The sequence below is a fragment of the Brachionichthys hirsutus genome, chromosome 4 (genome assembly GCF_040956055.1).
Source record: "Brachionichthys hirsutus isolate HB-005 chromosome 4, CSIRO-AGI_Bhir_v1, whole genome shotgun sequence".
NCBI classification, from domain to species: Eukaryota; Metazoa; Chordata; class Actinopteri; order Lophiiformes; family Brachionichthyidae; genus Brachionichthys; species Brachionichthys hirsutus.
The window spans coordinates 3,479,773-3,498,932 of record NC_090900.1 but is presented as its reverse complement, the minus strand read 5'-3'; the positions used below and the strand labels follow the sequence as shown (position 1 = coordinate 3,498,932).

Below are 19,160 nucleotides of genomic sequence, written 5' to 3'. Positions count from 1 at the left end.
AAATTGCTTTTAACGCTGACGACCACTGTTTGCAGCTCCTAGTTTGGTTTACTTACATCACCCACTTGCATGTTTTTCGTGCACGTCGTCAGCATGAACAGACTTTTTGGGCTGCAGAGACCGTGGCATGCAGCCTATACCCGGCCTGGGGCAGTTAAAGCGCTCCTCGCTGCCGCCAAAAGGAGGAGAGGATGCGGGAGCAGGCAATTGACTCATGCATGAATTGCACCTCAGTGAGCGATTGACAGGCAGTCGGTGAACTGGAAATTTGTGGAAACTGCTTTGTTTGCATGCTTACGGCTGCTGTAGTAGTTCTGCTGGGTTAACATCCAAGGCATCCATCACTGAAAAAAAAAAAAAATGCCGGATGAGGCAATAAAATGTTGCAACCTGCAGTCACTCTAAAGAGAATGCAGATTGCAGAATTTCTTCATTTTGCCCACTTCTTATTGATTTCATGTTGACGTATAGGTTTTTTTTCTGTCTACTTAAACACTAAAGTAAGTGAGAATGCCACTCATCTGCGTTTAATAGCCTCTCAGCATCCAAGGATTCACTGACCTGTCATTTTGTTCAGTTTCCTAAAGTAAATGCAGTCTTAAGCTATTTGGAATAGAAGACATTTTCTGCATGTGTACTGCTAAAATGAAGAAAACTCTCAAAGTGCAAGGGATGCTGGTGCCAGTAAGGATGTAACAGATATGTGAGATTGTGTTTACACATTTTTGTTGATTCGTTTGTTACTTGAGGGAGATAGATAAATCCAGGCCTCCTTTTGTCAGCATCCTGTATGAACGAAGCCATCTGAATTCACATTCCAAAAATCCTTCTATCCATTGCATTTGTATTTAAAAGCAACAGTCCCACAACAATAGTTTATCTCTGATCATGAAAACCTTCCCTCAGAATACTGAAATCACGTCATGTTTGATAGTTATAAAGAAAAAACCTACCTCTTCAAAGAGGTTTATTCTATATGTATCCATAGCTAATCACGTGAACACCCCCGGAAAATCATGACCACCTTTGGAGATTGGTAAAATGGATTTATAGTGCTAAATGAGTTACTTTGAACAGATGTAATTCTGTTTCCATGCAGATTCATAATCAGAAGCGGCTTCCATTTGATTTATCCTGATTTGTTTTCTCCCAGCCACCATTTGCTGCTATTAATCCTTCTTGTGCACCCCTCGCCTCCTTCGAGCCCTGCTTCTGCTCCTCCCTTCAGCTAGTAATGGCATCAGCATCAGATGAAATCTCCTCTAACGGAAGACGTCCCAGCCTGGCTGTGCCTCTTGCCTTCCAGACGAGGTCATGACTCAATATTTTTGATGGGATTGCATTCAGCTCTGCCCACTTAGAGATTGGACCTGCTTTTTCTGATGCTAATAGAACAAACCATATAGTCATCAAGCCACTGTGCGTTGCTTGTCCTTTTAAAGTGAAATACAAGTCAAATCTGACAGAATCTGAAGCGCCTGTTCCTGTTGGGCGAGAAATGTAACCTGTTTAACATTTTTAATGTAAAGTGAAATGATGTACAAATAGCAAGAAAGGAGGAAAAGTGTTAATTAGAAATGAGAAATGTCACCATTTTGCATTTATTATATAATTATGTACAGTGTACATAAAAAGGAAGCTCCGGCTGCAATAATTATTTCACACATGATCTTTTTTGTTCTATTAACCCTTAAATACTAATGATTTTCCTCCAAAATATCCCCAAAAATATAAAGCATTTGTCTCATCTAGCAGCTGTGGGTTAAGCATCCTGACCTACTAGGACTGGAATACCCCCCCCTTATTCTTACAATTTGCTGACCAATCTGAAATCAATGCAGATTGGTACCAACAGTACCATCAATCCTTCTGGCAAAAATGTTTCACTGGTAAGGAACCCATTTTGTGGGTTCATCTTCTGATTAAGTGTATTTTTTTTGGAGGTCCTTTACAATCGAATACTGTAATAATTATTCAGTCTAAAAAGAAATTAGAAATGTCACCACTGGGCCAATACTGGTCAGAGATTCATGATAAGCAACAGAGAAGTGTCTTCAAATGTACTCAGTTTGTCACACACACTGTTGACAGTATCACTCCTTATCATTTTTCTTTATGTCCATGCACAGGGCAAGATGGGGGCAAGCAATACTTGACCTCGTGGGTTTTTTTTTTGTGTGTTCTTAAGGAGTCGAAGGAAAGCAGGGCCCTTATCCATCACGTAGACAGACAGTATCATCAGAGTGAGGCCTATTTGTCATCTTCGTTCACACGAACAGGACATACAATATATTCCCACAAAAACAGGTCTGGTCTGGGACATTGTAGCGATGGATCATCTTCCTTAATATCTCCATGTTGATTGATAGCAGTACAAATATATAACGTGAAATTTAATTTATATTAAATAAGATACAAAACAGGATGTATAATTACAGGGGGGTCGTTGACTTATGACCTGCGCGACTCGCGACTGTTCGACTTTACGTCCGCACTCGTCTGTTGTTGTTTTTTTTGTCTGTTTACGAGGCGTTTTTAAAAGAGAGTTAAACAAGTTAATAATTATACATAAAAGTCTTGCTCAACAATGAGGCGAACAACGGCGTGCTGGAAACGAGCCGATTTCTGAGATGTCTGTCTCTATGAATCATCCGATACATCTGAGGCGCTGCGGGTGTCAATGGAGCTATTAAAAAGTTTTCAGTCATGTGTAAAGGAGTGTATTCATAAGCACAGAAGTCATCCAATAAGCCAAAAGGGATTAGTTGAGTCACCTTGAATCAGCAGTGTCATTTTGCTCGGTAAAATTGCATTATGGGAGCTGGAGCTGGGCCCTGTGATTTGTGTCCTCCTGACAAGGCTTCACTGTTCATTAAAGGCAGCTCCTAGACAGAGAGGAACTACACACACCGGACAGCCCTGACCACCCCACCCACTCATGGGGACACACACACACTGGCCAGCTCTTTACCATCTCCACCCCACTGCTAAAATTAAAATATCCATCTTATCTATTTATTTATTTGTTTTTTTTGCTTTGGAAAATGAACAATTTATGACTCTGCCACTGAAGTAATAGATTTCATACGACTGCATTCCATCCATTTTCTTTGGCCTTTCCGCTTTGCGGGTCACGGGTCTGCAGGAGCCTATCCCAGCTTGCCATGGGCGAGAGGCGGGGTACACCTCGGACGCGTCGCCAGCGCATCGCGGGGCCACACAGATACACGCTACGGATGATTTGGATTAATACATTCCCAATGGACACGGGGAGAATATACAAACGCCACACAGATAGGATTCGAGCCCAGTACCGTCTTGTTGTGTGGCGACAGCACTAACCACTACGCCACTCCATAGAGCCGATACCCTTTCCACTTCGCACATTCAGTGCTAAGAAGGGGTCTCCCTCCTATTAGCAGCGACCTGGCCAGATGGGAAAGGACTTCTCCATCCATGATATTGTTTGGGTGTGTTTATTTATGTCATCGTGGGGATTTATTCTTTTAGCTTCTGCATCTTAGAGCTGATCAGGAGTCAGCAGACTCTGCAGCTCTATTGAAGATGGGCATTGAAGATGGATATAGGAAGGATGGCTCACTATGAGCAACATGCAAGAGGCAGATCTTTTTAGAGCCCTGAGGGAATGGTGAGTGAATGATTATAGCGGGTATATGGGCTGTCAAGGTGGGCGTCACCCGGTAGTCTGGGACAGGGGCAGCTGTAGCAGGGGACACATGAGTTACAGGTACTGTCTGATGAACATTTCCCTGCCCTTTAATGTCTTCCTCTTTGGTCTCTCCGCTCTCTGATTTTTATCTGTCTGTCTCCTACCCTCCCCCCATCTCCCTCAGCTTGGCCAATGATTGCCACAGCCATTGTGGGTTATCTCCTGTGGTGACTGCAAGTCTCAAGAGATTTCCACCTTGCTGCATCTCAAGCCTCACTGGTCTCACCCATTCCTGCGAGTCACCCACCAGCTTTCACTCACCCCTCTTACCCATCTTCCATCTTTCTTCCAAGTGTCCTCTGGACCCCCCCGTGAAGACCGGCCAGTGGAGCCACAATGGAGGACACTTATAATAACAGGACTTCCCTGGTTAAAGGGGCCAAGGACATGGTCAAGGAGGCCAAGCGACATGCAGCAAAGAAAGTCACCAAAGCGGTGGACCGCGCCACGGATGAGTACTCATCCCACCGAAACTACAGCCGATTCCAGGATGAGGATGAGGACGAGGATATATACTCACAGCAGGACGGAGAGGGCTACCAGGACAACGAGGAGGGATCCAGCGATGCCACAGAGGGCCACGATGACGACGATGAGATCTACGAGGGCGAATACCAGGGCATCCCCTCGGAAGGGGCCAGGAAGCATAAGGAGGGCCAGGTGGCACTGGGGCAACCGACGTCAGATGCCACAAGGGACCGTAAAGTGCTGGAAGAGGAGCGACAGGCCGATGAGGAGGAGCTGGCCCAACAGTATGAGCTGATCATCCAGGAGTGCGGCCATGGAAGGTTCCAGTGGCAGCTCTTCCTGGTCCTCGGCCTGGCGCTCATGTCAGACGGAGTGGAGGTGTTCGTGGTGGGTTTCGTGCTGCCCAGCGCAGAGACAGACATGTGTGTGCCAGACTCCAGCTCAGGATGGCTCGGTAAGGGAACCTGTGTGTGAGAGATTGAGGGTTTGTCAGTGTGCATGCATCTAACAGAAAAGCATGCAATTCTTTCACAATTAATTAAGTTGCATAATATTTCCGCGGTTACGAATAGCAGCTGCCAATGATTATCTTGTATTGATTACAGACCTTCCATTCTCTTGCACACTGTGTGACACAAATCGATCAATTTTCAGTATACACGCTTTTTCGATTTTGTTGTTTTCTTAACACAAACGTGCTAAAACTATGGGAAAGGAGCCAAATTTGAAAGAGTGCATCGTGTCCGTCTTGGATAAAATAAATGGTTGCTCTAAGCCTCGTTCTATGATACGCACCACAGTTAATCCTATCCGTATGCCACATGGATTAGGTGTTGCAGCCCGTTGGTCTTCTTATGAGGGTTGCTCATATTCCCCGTGTGGTTTTTGTGGTGAGTGGGTATCCCAGCCGTCCCAATGGCTGCAGGTGTGTAATCCATCACCACATAGCTGTGCGTAGGGGACAGACTCAGTGCGTCGCTAACAGAGTGGCAAGGACAATAATTCGGGCTCACAGAGCTTCGTCCGGTAAGTGCCACAGTGAGACAAGACAATTCATCAACTGCACTGCAACGTTGGAAACAAAATTGATATGGCAGCACTCTTTCTGATGATGAAGGTTTGCGGTTGGTGAGTGTGTAAAGTAGGGAATTTTGACCATCTTTTTACATGTTTGATTTATTATCATCGTTTAGATTTCACACATTTAACAAGTTCAGGTAACGAAACTGAGATAATAAATGTATAATTGCATTGGAATGCTGTTAAATACATAATTAATGACATTGGACTTGTGAGATCATAATTCATGTATTATTAATACGTAAACTTTTATACACCTTCCATGTTGTCTCTTTGCAAGTATCCATGTAAACTCTTTCCTGCCTCTATAGCCAAAGTCCTGCAGGCATTCCTGTTCTCCGCTCTTCTCCTCAGCCCTCCCCTCTCATCCTCCTTTCATTATGCCCCCCCCCCCCATTCTCTTTTCCTTTCTCCTACTGATTGCCCCAAGGCTCCTCCCTGTTGAGGTGAACATGATTGGTGCATGATTGTGTGTGTGTGTGTGTGTGTATACTGTATGTGTGTGTAAATGTCTGAACATAGGCTCCATGATTACTATGACCTTGTTCGTATCCACTTGGAGTTTCCCAGAGTAATTACACTTAAGAAGTAAAGCTAACAAAACGAAGTGCATCGAGGTTTTACTGGTATCATGGTGATATCTTATTGCCTTAGAGTGTGGATATAAACACCGATCAATATCCATTGAGACATTTTATTAAGATGATCTATTTTTTTTTGCACATTTAAGCTTTGCAGCTAATAAACAATCCAGTTTTGGATTTGCATGGTCAACCTTTAAAGATGTCTCCTTGGTGACGATCTAATGATATATATGGGAGAAAGACAATGGCACATGCTTTTTTTAATTTTTTAATAAACAGTCTAGTGGCTTTGAACGTGGGAAGCAAATGAGGGATCATGTCTTTGCTGCTGCTGTGAGTCATGCATGGAGGTGGTTGGTACGCATGTGTTACGCCCTCTTGGTGACGTTCCTCAATTAGTGTGCTTCTAACCATACGCTTAAGTAGCCTTATTACAGTCAACTGTCTGTCTGTCAGATATGATGTGATCTACCGGTATAGAAAAACACAACTGTACAAAGATTTTGGATTAGCTTGACCAGATTTGCTAGATTTCCACATATGCTGCTGAGACCCTTGTTTCTCCCTCTGCTTCTGTCGGCTCTTTTCTATTTCATGTAACATCCACCGCTCCCTCCCTTTTTTGCCCTGTCCTGTTTTTCTTTTCATTGTCATTTCCTTGTTCTTCCCATACTTTGTAAATCTCGGGGCTAACTTTGTATCCTGACTTCATTCCCTGGCTCCTCTTGAGTGCCGTCCACTACAGTACCTTTCCATTTTTTTGTTTCTTTGCTTTTAGAATCACTTCTGCCAATCTGCATGAGCCCAGCTGGCAGGCTGTGAGGGGCTGTGTGGTCCGGGGGCAGCTGAGCATGGCTAAACTGCAGCAGGATTGCAGCGTTACTGCAGGGATTACCGCACTAGTAGTACGGCTCCTTATTGCGTGGAAGAATTTTGCACGTGTGTGGAAAAGGATGGCGTGCGTAGTGATGAGACAGATTATGTGGGCATTTCTGTGCCCATATGGACCAATCCTGCTGCCGCCAGCAATATCAGCCTCACATAAACCACATTTAACTGCTCTTACCATGGGGGTTCATAGCACTGCTAAATGTTCACGTGAATTAGTCAGAGCCTTTAGTGTGTTACAGGTAATGTGATGAAGGTTACCGATGATGAGTCTTTTTAAACCCTGCACTCTAAGCCATACAGTAGGTTACTTTCATATAGATTTCATTGAAATCCTGTCCCTACTGATATGACTTAAATATGACAAAAAAAGCTTCAATCATATTTTTTGCGTAGGCGGCAGAAGATGAGGCATGAATCGGATCAACCTGGCACGATGTAGTGAAAATGTGATTGCACGTTGCTCTGCGTAAAGGCGCTGATGACAGAGCAGCAAAGAGGAAACTAAGGAGAGTCAATGAGAAGGGCATGCAGGAGAGAATAGATAGTGGAAAGAATAAGGGGAGGACACAAGCTGAAAGAAAGAGGAACAGTGGTAAGGTTGGAATCTGAGAAATCAGAGGGGATGAGACAAAATAATATCAATGGCAAAGAACAGAGTGGGAATATGTCAAACCTGGAGAGGTTCAGTGATGCTGTGGGTACGTAGCAGGTACGCTGTTGTATCAGCATCACCATCGTGAGTAAAACAAGATGGGTGTTTCGTGCAACACAGAAAGCGTTTGCACCACTGAGAGCATCAAAGCGTGAAATCAGAGAAGAGGTCGTGATGCAGCTCAGCGCTCCCGCAGCTCTCGTGGGGCTGCTGAGGCTGTGACAGGACAGAAAACGCTGCACAGGGCCTTCCCTTTACTCCCCGCTTTCATCTCATCCTTTCACCCTATCTGGCAATTGGAACCCCCCCTCATTGCTTCTGCTCTTTGTGCAGATACCGGTATTTATTTGCTTTTTTTAAAGCACCCTCCTTTATCTCATTCTACTCAGCAACACCGAAATAGTTTAAATGTAAAATAATTATAATTTGTTTGTGTGTGTGTGTGTGTGTGCGTGCACGTGTGCATGATTACAACAGTGTTTTTACTTATTAGAGCCTCAAACACCAACTTAGTGGACATTTCTCCTGCTTAAGGAACAAATATTTGAAGTCATTTCACTCCTTTTTGCAGGTTAGAATCAGATTTCGTTCAAACCTCATCGGAAGTGAACTTTATTGATTGGTAACCTTCGTATTTTCTAGGTCTGAGAAAGGACTTATAGCTTATAGCTCTACTAAATCAATGACATGGCAGTATTGGATGACAACACTCAGGGAAGAATTCATTAATCAGAGCGCTCTGGTTGAAGCTTTTGTGGCCCAACCTTTCTTCTTTTCCAGTGTGTATTGACTAACTGATTGCCACATGAGAATCAGTTGAATGAAATTTGTTTTAATTTCAAAATATCATCAGCAATAAATACTAGTCAAAGCGATCGAGAGGTGGAATACATTGGGAATAGATAGCTTAATATTGCCAGTCATTCATTCATGACCAGGTTTGATGAATCAATGACAGGCCTACCCATTGTTCAACCTGTTGCTATTGATATATTGAGTCATGGCACACAATAAGTTTGCTTATTTTTTTCAAGGCGTGACATTAACTGACAGAAATTGTTACAGTTTAACAATTTTAGGCAAATAAAAAATATAATTTTGATTGAATTTACCAACGACAGCAGAAATGTGATGAACATCATCATACCAAGCAAATTCAGAGTAGTATGGATCATGGCATCACCATAGTAGGATTTTAATATTTGTGTCCCCCCCCCCCCTGATGCTTAATTTCCAGCCCTATCCACGATGCACAGCTCCATGATGATTTTTGTCTAAATGTAAATGACTATTGAAATCTTTGTCGTCCAAGACTCATCTGCTGCTGTGGAGAAACTGACTCTAGAGAGCAACCCCTAAAATGTTGACACATTGAAAGAATCTTCTAAATAACCCCATAAACAACACTATGAACACACCCAACTCAGGATCACGCTTCTCTTGAGTGCACCAGGGTGTCCCTCCTTTGAGTGATTGTTTCTATGACAACTTTGGCTGCGGTGTAGTCATGGCAGCCATATACGATTCTGGTTTGATTCCAAGCATCATTGACGTCACTCTGAAAGTGAAGGGTGACTCATAATCATATTACCAAAAAAAAAAAAAAACCCTCCTCGAGGAAATGACTCATGATTCTGAAGAAATATGTGTCATAGTTTTCGGACAAGCCAGGTTAATACGACACTAACTGCCTTTCGGCCTTTTGGTGAGGAGTTGCTATTTTTGAATTCTATTACACCACAATACGCTCTTGTCCCTGCTGGCATTGGCACTGCTGACATCATGCTCAGAGCCAGAACAGGTCAGACAGAACATCAATAAATTCATTATGTAATTGACTTCGCTGTGAGGGCTGCACTTACGCTTTATTGCTCTTTAAAGTAATGGGGCATTGAGGTAATAAGAATCCAAGGTTCCTTCTTCTCTAAAAAATAAGAAAAAACCAAAAACAAAGTTGTTGTTTGTACTAATGCATGACGTGTTTTAGTTTGGAATAAAACTATCTGAAAATACATTTTTGAATATAAAAAAATGCCAGCTGGAGTTGCACCAGATACACTTCTAGCCACATAATGGAACACACACAAAAATAAAAATACACCAAAGCAGTAATTATAGGTTCCTCTCCAGAGCAGAAGCGTGATGATCAGTGGAAGCAATCAATGCTGTTTTGTTGGAGCATCGATCGCATTTGTAGTGAGAGACATTAAAAGAGAGCGGTGGGCCCTCGTAAAGTCACCCCGCATTACCGTTTACATTTATCTGCTCATTGATTAGAGCCTGTTTTCTGTCTTTTACACACTGTATTTACTTCTCAGGGTAAGAGTGCACTGGGGCTGAGGGTTCATTGTGTTCGTTGTCATCATTCAGCGCTTTTTTCTTTAGGGTATAGCTTTTATTTTCAGTCAGTCAGTCTCTAATCAAACTGTTCTGTTCACTAATAAACATTCAGCAATAGTGGAGTATCATTCTTAATGAGGAGACCACACCTTGTGTCAGGGGAGGCACCGTTGCAGGAAATGATTCATAAAAACACTTTTGTTTAGCAGTGCATGTTTAGGTTTCTTAAATAGGGGAGATAAAAAAATAAAACAAGTGTCAAAGTCCACTTTGACTTTGATGAGTAGGGTGATTTCTGTGAATTGCGATATTATTAAATACCTTAAATTAAACTTCTTGTGAGTGTATCTTTGAGCAAGGCATCTTTTCAGAAACAAACAAACAAACAAAAATAAATAAAACGAAACTGCAGGAGATTTTGTTTTAAGTCTATCCCTATCACTTCACCAGACCCTGCTTTTTCTGATTTGTTTGTTGGTGGATTTCTTGGTGGGAGCGTTGAGAATGTTACAGAAATTAAATGTTCAATTAGATCTGGCTAAAGGGGAGGACTTTTTTTGTGGCTGTGTTTGTCAATTATGCAAAAACTGCTCCTGCTATTGTATGTATGAGATTTATCTATCAAATAAAAGGTCCGCATGACAAAGCCAAAAACCTTTGTCTGTTGAGAAACTAATTCACAAAATGTTTGTTTGACCATACAAAACAGAATAGAAATGTGAGGACCCTTCTCCCCCTTTGTTTCACACAGGCAGCATTGTTTATGTGGGGATGATGCTTGGAGCTTTCTTCTGGGGAGGAATGTCTGACAAATTCGGACGCAAGCAATGCCTCCTCATTTGCATGTCCACGAATGGCTTCTTCGCCTTCCTGTCATCTTTTGTCCAGGGATACGGCTTCTTTCTTCTTTGTCGTCTCATCGCTGGCTTTGGGTAAGTTTGATGAAAGAGTAGTAAATTCACGGACTGGACACAAGGCCACTTGAAAATCTCCTTCACTGGCAATAGGTTCACCACATCAGCTGCATTAGTTAGATTTTTAATACCGCCCCCCCCCCCCCCCTCTATAACAATATTCTCAAGGACAGAGTGAGAGCGGGAGCAAGAAATTAGTCAAATGTGATTAACCTTAAGATGAACAGAACTTGAAACATCTGAGAATATTTATCTCTCAGTCATTTCAAACAGATATTTATTTGTGATTGATCTACATCTTTGTAATGTCATCACACTCTGCTGTAGGTTTTCCTTGTGGACTGAAAGCAACTTGCGTGCTGATTGCCGGTACTTAAGTCTGTGCTGTACATTAAATGAGTAATTAAACAGTCTGTGAAGTTTCCTTCTCTGATAAATGAAACTTTCTCCTGCAGTTGCACTAGAAGCCAGTGCATATAAAATGTTACATTGCACAACCAGTGATTTTTACACTCATCAATTATAAGTTCACTACTTACTTAAGATCGTAGAAGTTTTTTTTCACCAGGCAAAGATGTTAATTTATTATTTCCTTATTGCTGGCAGTGTAGCTGCTCCTTTGAGAGGCAATTTAGTAAATGCATCTGCATTACTCTCTTCAAAGACCTTCAGAATAACTCAAAGGCTGTCCAAACTGCCACTGGAAGCTGCTTCTCTGAATCATGAGTCTCTAGCGGTGAGGATTTTGAACATATTGTGTAAATTTCATACTAAATAACCACCCCCCCCCCCCCCCCCCCACCAAAAAAAAAAAAGAAAACACTTCCAAGAGTTAGAAGGCACCTTAACAATTAAACTAAATGACAATTGAATTGTTAATGTCTGACCTCTTCAAGACAAAACAGGTGCAAACAATCAGGAAATAATACATATTAGAAATGTAATTCCGTTTCTGTCATGGTTTGGCCTCTGTCTACGTCCGTACCGATCACTTTCTCGTTCTCTCTGTGTCTTTAGGATAGGAGGTGCTGTGCCCATCGTGTTCTCCTTCTTTGCTGAGGTGCTGTCCAGAGAGAAAAGAGGAGAACACCTCAGCTGGCTGTGCATGTTCTGGATGATCGGGGAGATCTATGCGTCTGCTATGGCCTGGGCCATCATACCGCACTATGGTGAGTTGATCAGTCTGGCCACCAATCTGGACGTGCAAGTCTAAACATTAACGATGCAAAGTTTAGCTACAGCACATGGCAATGTGACATTGCTAAATTCCTGACCACAGGTTACACAAACTGTCAGACTTCCGCACGGCCCTGGGTACGAGTTGCTGCTTTTTTCTTCCATGGGAATCAATCACTCAGTAATGCGGAGCGGCTGCAGGCTGCAGGAGGTTAAGAGATGAGCATAGATACCATATAGCAGGTACTTGCTGCGAGGATGAGGATGAGCTGGAGGCAGAGACGAAGCTATGATTTATGGCAATGGCGAATTAGATATCAGCTGCTACCATCACGTATTGAAACAAGAAGGGGATGAGCATTCTCTTCTCCTCTTCCATTGCTCACAGTCTTTACACTTGCTTCCTGCTTTTGTCCCTTTCATTTACTGCCTCCCCTCTCCTGTTTTTTATCCCTCCCCATCTCCCTGTCTGACGCTGTCCTTCCTTTTTATTACCTCCACTCACTCTCTCTCTCTCTCGTTCTCTCTCTTTCTCCCTCTCCTGCCTCCGTCTCTGCAGAGTGTTCTTCTTGATCAAGCATAATTAGGTTTTTCTCCTTGCTCTAATAGGACAAAGCTACAGCCAGGGGTGATTTATGGTCAGGCCGTGCTTTAGCCGGCCCGTGACGTCAGTGATGGGGAGACGGCGTGCTTGCGTATGCGTGTCACTGTGAGTGCTATATGGATGATGTTTGACTGGGCTGCAATCACATACCGGTCTTCTTCTCAGCAAATCAACGCAATAACATTTTGACGCTGCAGGAGGTCATTCTGGTTAACGCACATGTCGTATTGCTAATAATTGTTCGTACATGCGTACCTCTGCTTCACTTACGCAGAGGTACGGTATATATATGCCCCGATGAGGGACTCACAAAACCCTCTGAAACCAAGTGTTCATGAGGAGACCCTGCTGTCAGATCCGCTGATAACGTATTGAGGGAACGGCAGTGGCTTTGCTCCCATTCTCTCTGACACTGGCTACTGCTCTGGCTCTCTTATCTTGCCCATATACTCCAGTGCTTAGCAGTGGTTTTGATGTGTTTCCTAAAGTATTGCAGCATCTGCACCAAACTTGTAAATGTGAGCCAAGACGCGATGCCTTTACATCTTTGAATGAGGACATCAGGTTATGAGAGAAGTGTCTCCAAACTGCTGTTTAATATACCATTACTTCTCTCTCATTTATCTTCTCCACTCACTGAGTCCCAATCGCTCTGAAACAGCCCCCTGCCATGTCACAGCTGGGGCCCTGAAGGAGTTCTGCACCACGTAGATCTTCATATCACGAAGAGGCTGAGGAGTTTATGTCAAGGATGCCCGCCACTAGAGTACCTTTGTTAGATGCAGAACCGATCTACAAATTAAGGATTAAATATGCCCCTCTGTGAATTTAACATGTTTTTCAGTCACTCCTAATTCTGCTACATAGTCCTCGAGGCTTTCAAAGGCATTACTTAAACCATTAAATACCTTTAACACTGTGTGTGCATTGCTCTATCTATCTATCTATCTATCTATCTATCTATCTATCTATCTACTATTCCTAGTTCATCATTGCTGACTCAGCCATTCATAAACTTAGACAATTATGTACATGATACCTGTAATGAGATTTCCAGTGGCAGCAGTGAAACTCTTGCCCCGTGGGGCAGGAAGTCATGCTACATTTCTGGAGAAAAGGCAATCACTGCTGAACAACGTCTTCATTTCTCTCTCTTCTCTCTCTTTCTTGTTTTACTCCTCTCTGTCTCTCTCGCTCTCGCCATTTCAGACACACATGCGCGCACAAACTCACAGCAGGGGACACTCACAGAGACATCTTATGCATAAAAAAAGACACAAAGGGACCGAAGCCCAGCCGATGTCTGTGTTGAATAAAGTCAACTGGGCTTGTAGGAGAAGCATGAAGATGCTGCTTGGCCAGCCATAGACTCGTTGTTTGCATTACTCAGCACAAAAGTTGAACTTTAAAAGATTACCTTATACATTCGTGTTCTGTACACCAAATAATGCCTTTATGCTTATTTGCCGTTGCATTTTTTTGCTTTACAGTCACCTTCTTTCTACTGGCACACGTTCATCAATCGCCCTGGCATCTTCTGCTATGCATTAAAGAGGCCCACTGAGTTTGAAAACTGTTGTTTTAGTTGTTGCATTGCGTTCAAAGTTGCTTTTTAACATGCAGTGACATTAATTCCAAGCAGACGTTTTCTGGCATAACCATTAGTGTTAATCCCCCCTCCCTACGCTGCCTCCCCTCCTACGCCTCCCGATGGATAATGGCGCTTTCCCCTTTAGCGCAGCATCTCCACGAGGCACGATGCGTTGACAAACGTGGGAGGTCACGACTGACACGGCAACCCCTTTTTGTGTTTCCTCCAAAAACATTTGAAAAGCACAGAGTCCACGAGAGCACAGATGCAGATCCGCATACAAAGTCCATACAAAATGCAAAGAATTCCACAAAATCGAATTGCAGGACTACTTTGAGACGAGTGTTCCTTTTCTAAATTTCATTACAAGAGTGTTCTATTTCACTCTGAGATTGTTCTCATGTAATTGTCTCTTCACTGAGTTGTCTTGACAATAATTTTGAGGACACATAAAATGCTTTGTATTTGATTGAGCATATGTGGAGGTGGGAGTATCATGTTTTGGCACCAGTAACCCGTGCTGTTAATGTTATGCTGTTTTCTGTCAATGCCTGTTTTGTGTATGTGCATGGATGCTTTGTATTCCCTCTTTGTGAGGGATTATAAGCCTGTGCATGTTGCAATGATTAATTTGGCCGGGAGAGCGCCTGTGGGCTGAGATCAGGTGCAGCAAGATTTAACCTAGCAGTAATACTCAATTCCTTTCCTACACATTCAATTAACCCGTCGCTGTGCACTTCTCTCAGCTCCCACTGCAGAGCCATTCATCTCACATCCCTCGACTCTGACCGCAAAGTAAATCCTTGTCTTATTTGCAGCCCCTTTTTGTCGTCAGTGTAAAACTCAAGCAGACAAATAAGAATGAGCCTCTCAGATGAAGTGGATCAGTCGTCTCTATAGTAGTATTTAGTTGCAGCTTATTCAAAGCATCATGATAAAGTAATCCTATTTGTTTCTTTGCTCTCTCTGTCAATGCACCTGTTGGTGTCAAATGGTGCGTAATTCATCTACACGTTGTGAATTTTTGTTTACTCTGAAAAGAAGCATTGCATGTAGCTTTATCAGCAAAACAGATGAGTGTCATATGGGATCATTAAGGTCAAAATGCCATGAAATGCATTTAAGTCTAAAACAATGTGCTAAAAATAAGCACAAAGTAATGGCATATGTCAAATGCCAGTTTGACAGCAGTTGTATTTTGTAAATGAAATACACATGATTTTATTATTAAATGTATTGCAATACATTCATTTCATGCACCCGTTTCAGACCTGTATATGTCATTGGTATCGCACGCCACTGTCTGCAGGTTGGAGTTTCAGTATGGGATCAGCGTACCAGTTTCACAGCTGGAGGGTGTTTGTGGTTGTGTGTGCCCTGCCCTGTGTTTGTGCTGTGGTCGCACTTACCTTCATGCCAGAAAGTCCCAGGTTCTACCTCGAGGTAATTATATTCTCCCCAATTATTGCTGCTCAAATACTAACCCTGAAACCTTTCAAACATGTCGTGCTTGCGTCCTGCGTCATTGTCACTCACAAACGTAAGACTTCCCAGACAATTCCCGGCAGATGTTTAACAGGACCAAACAGTGTGCGTCATTCAAACCTCTGAGGAGGTATTATATGTAGAGAGCATGAGATCTGTGACAGTATGTTTCCTGCTGCAGGATAATTATCCTTTGAAGTGAAATGAGTCACTGCTGTCGTGACACATCGTTTTAGCCCATCTTGGAGAAGTCACAGGAATGCATTAACGTACAGTATATACGATTTTAGCTGAGATTGCATCCCTCAGTAAATTAAAACGGTGCTGATCCCATGACGTATCTCATCCTCTCTTTTACGTTTTCCCTCTTGTCAGGTGGGGAAGCATGATGAGGCCTGGATGATCCTCAAACAGATCCACGACACCAACATGCGAGCCCGCGGGCAACCGGAGAAAGTCTTCACCGTGAGTGCTCTTTTCTGGTGTGCGCTGTCTTGGTTGAGCTTCCTGATGCTTAACGAAGCAAAGAAGCTTATACTCTGCCACTGCTGGGACAGGTTTTAACACTTTCAACGTGCAGGATCACATATGAATAATGAATGTCCTGAAAGCTTTTTGCCGTCATTCAGGCTTATTTGACGCACCTTGGAAAACATCTTCAGCACGTTCCCTTGATCTTTTGCTGCAGGGCACCCAGTTTTTAATCACATATAGTATTTCAATCCTGTGATGGACTGTAGTAGTCAAGTGCAAAATCATTATCTGAGTAATGTTCATTCAACAAAAATGAATGTGAATGTGTGGCTCTGTACAGTAGTGATTATTTTCTGTTATGATTTATCAGGTCAACAGGATCAAGATTCCTAAACAGCTCGATGAACTGGTGGAAATGGAATCGGGGGCTGGCAACCGAGTTTCCAAGTTCTTCTTTAGAATTAAGGCTGAAATACATGGGGTGAGTATGTGCATTTTATTTCGACTTGCAGTAGAACCCTTACATGCTAAATGCTCATTTTGTAATTATTAAGTTCATTTGCATCCACTGCCACAAGCAGAGATTCCCTTTTTTAGTGAATTACAGTGCATCTTTTCTCTTTTTTTTTAGATCTATCTGAATCTTATGAAGTGCTTCAACTACCCCATGCGAGAAAACATGATGCGACTAATGATAGTGTGGCTCACACTGTCATTTGGGTGAGCCTCTTTCTCATGTCATTTGTGATGCACAAAAACAATAATGGCACTAGGCAGTCGTGCTTGCAGCCGCATCACATTTCTGTCCTCTTGATTTCTCTGTGCTGCATAAAGTTGCATGCTCTCAAAAATCAATCACACTCTGTGGATCCATACCAGTCCATTGGTGTCTCAGTGGGAGCACAAATAGGAGTGAAGGCAGCTGGATATTAAAACAGGAGAACATTTTAAAATCAAGCAATCAACCCAAATTGTCTGCCTAACTCTGCTTCCGTCTGACTGCAGGATATGTCTGTGTTCTCAAATGTTCAAGTTTCAGCTGCAAAATCAGCATTCTTTCCTGGCTGTTTGCGATATCCTTTAATCTATATGCCCGGTTGCAGGTATTATGGTCTGTCAGTGTGGTTCCCCGATGTCATCAAGCACCTGCAGGCAGATGAGTATGCCTCCAAAGTGAAGATCCACATCAATGAAAGCATTGAAGACTTCACCTTCAACTTCACTCTGGAGAACCAGATACACAGAAACGGCCTCTTCATCAATGATCGGTACGAGAAGTCAACTTAGAATTTAGCTGAATTACACGAATAATTGTGTCTGCATTAACATATTTGCAAAATACAAACAGGCCCATATGGGATCTAAAGTGGATAGAAGTTGCTGCCCTGCAGGTAAAATGCCATCATGTTACGCTGTGCTTCTTCAGGTTCATCAATATGAAGCTCAAGTCTGTCACTTTTGTTGACTCAACCTTTCGTAACTGCTTCTTCGACGATGTGTCGTCAGTGGGCTCCTCTTTCCGTAACTGCACATTCATTGATGCTTTCTTCTTCAACACAGGTGAGACATTGGAACTCCTTCTTAAATACTCGACTTTTAAAATGGACTTTCTGATTTGGTACGATAGTGTCACGGTGTAAGAAGCAAAAAAACAACGACCCTCAGCTGTGAGATATCAACATACAAGTACAGCGTGATAGGGTATGCTTAATTACCGACATAATGTGATGATTTATATTTTTGGGGGGCCAGATATTGATGACTCCAAGTTGATAGATGGCACAGAGGTGATCAACAGCACATTCACCCACAACAAGACGGGTTGCCAGATGACGTTTGATGATGACTACAGTGCCTACTGGGTTTACTTCATCAATTTCCTGGGGACCCTTGCTGTGCTGCCTGGCAACATTGTGTCAGCCCTTCTTATGGACAAAATTGGGCGACTGTCCATGCTAGGTAAGAATGCAGGGATGCTCAAGGTTCACATTTATGTGTTCACTTTGAGTGTGAGAGGTAAATTTGATTTCACGTTTTCTGCATTCGGCTCCTTCACTCCTGCTTTGCGTGTGTTTTTTTTACCTCCGTCAGGTGGATCTATGGTCCTCTCAGGCATCAGCTGTTTCTTTTTGTGGTTTGGCACCAGTGAGTCAATGATGATTTTCATGTTATGCCTTTATAATGGTCTCAGCATATCTGCCTGGAATTCGCTGGACGTAGTCACAACTGAGTCGTTCCCTACTGTTAGAAGGTGAGGGGACAAACTATAGATGAGCACATACAGGGTTAAAGACTTATTTAGACTTGTTTTACAGATGGCCAAACATGTGTACAGAAATACAGAACACATTTGTTCCACTTAACCATATTTTCCTCTTTTCACCCCCCCTTCTGATTCTTCCCTCCAGGGGGACAGGCTTTGGATTCTGCAACGCTCTGTGTAAGCTGGCTGCAGTGATGGGGAACCTGATTTTTGGTTCTCTTGTTGGCATCACAAACGCTATCCCCATCCTCATGGCCTCGTCTGTGCTCGTTGGGGGAGGCCTAGTTGGACTCCGGTTGCCTGACACCAGGGCCAATGTTCTCATGTAAACACCAGCTGGGGACATCCCGGCAAAAACCTGGGTCCATCCAAGTGGAAGCCCAGGGAATGCTGAGAAAGGAGCGAAAGAGGCTCGGTTCACATATACAGTATCTTAACACTATGAACCACATTTTGCCAACATACTGTGTTGTATAATCTACTGTAGGTATGGCCAAATCGCGTATCACCTTTGCCCAGTGCGTAGCACTTTGATCATATGAATGAAAATCACTGCAATCATCTGTAGTTAATAATGAGGTCGACCATTTTGCACATGACAGGGTTTGACGTTTTACACGTGTGCACTGAGACTTTGCTCGGTGACTGGCTGCACTTTCCTGGCTGCAGCTGTAACCTTGCGTGTCTTCGCCGCATGGTTAAAGATTTTAATATTGATATGTCTTATTAGAACAAGCCAGATGGGAAGAAAAGTGGGGAAAAACAAGCTGTAATGAGCGCAGTCAACCTGCTGTGTGACAACGTAGGGAATAGATGATCAGACGTCGCGGTCACACGACACAGCTGTGTGACAGCTGGCTCGCCCGCAGGACCGACAGTCACAAGTTACGCAGACACGGTGCAGAAAG

The 19,160-nt window shown here is 43.1% G+C and overlaps 1 protein-coding gene across 1 annotated transcript; it reads left to right on the top strand.

Moving 5' to 3' along the window:
* The first annotated feature begins 4,066 nt into the window (after positions 1–4,066).
* On the top strand, positions 4,067–18,581 carry sv2ca (synaptic vesicle glycoprotein 2Ca). The gene is made up of 12 exons (XM_068761043.1): positions 4,067–4,652; positions 10,497–10,677; positions 11,677–11,828; positions 15,340–15,473; positions 15,891–15,980; positions 16,360–16,470; positions 16,621–16,709; positions 17,093–17,257; positions 17,416–17,549; positions 17,742–17,948; positions 18,081–18,240; positions 18,398–18,581. The coding sequence occupies exons 1-12, from the start codon at positions 4,067–4,069 to the stop codon at positions 18,579–18,581; spliced, it is 2,193 nt and encodes a 730-aa protein (XP_068617144.1).
* Positions 18,582–19,160: the final 579 nt, after the last annotated feature.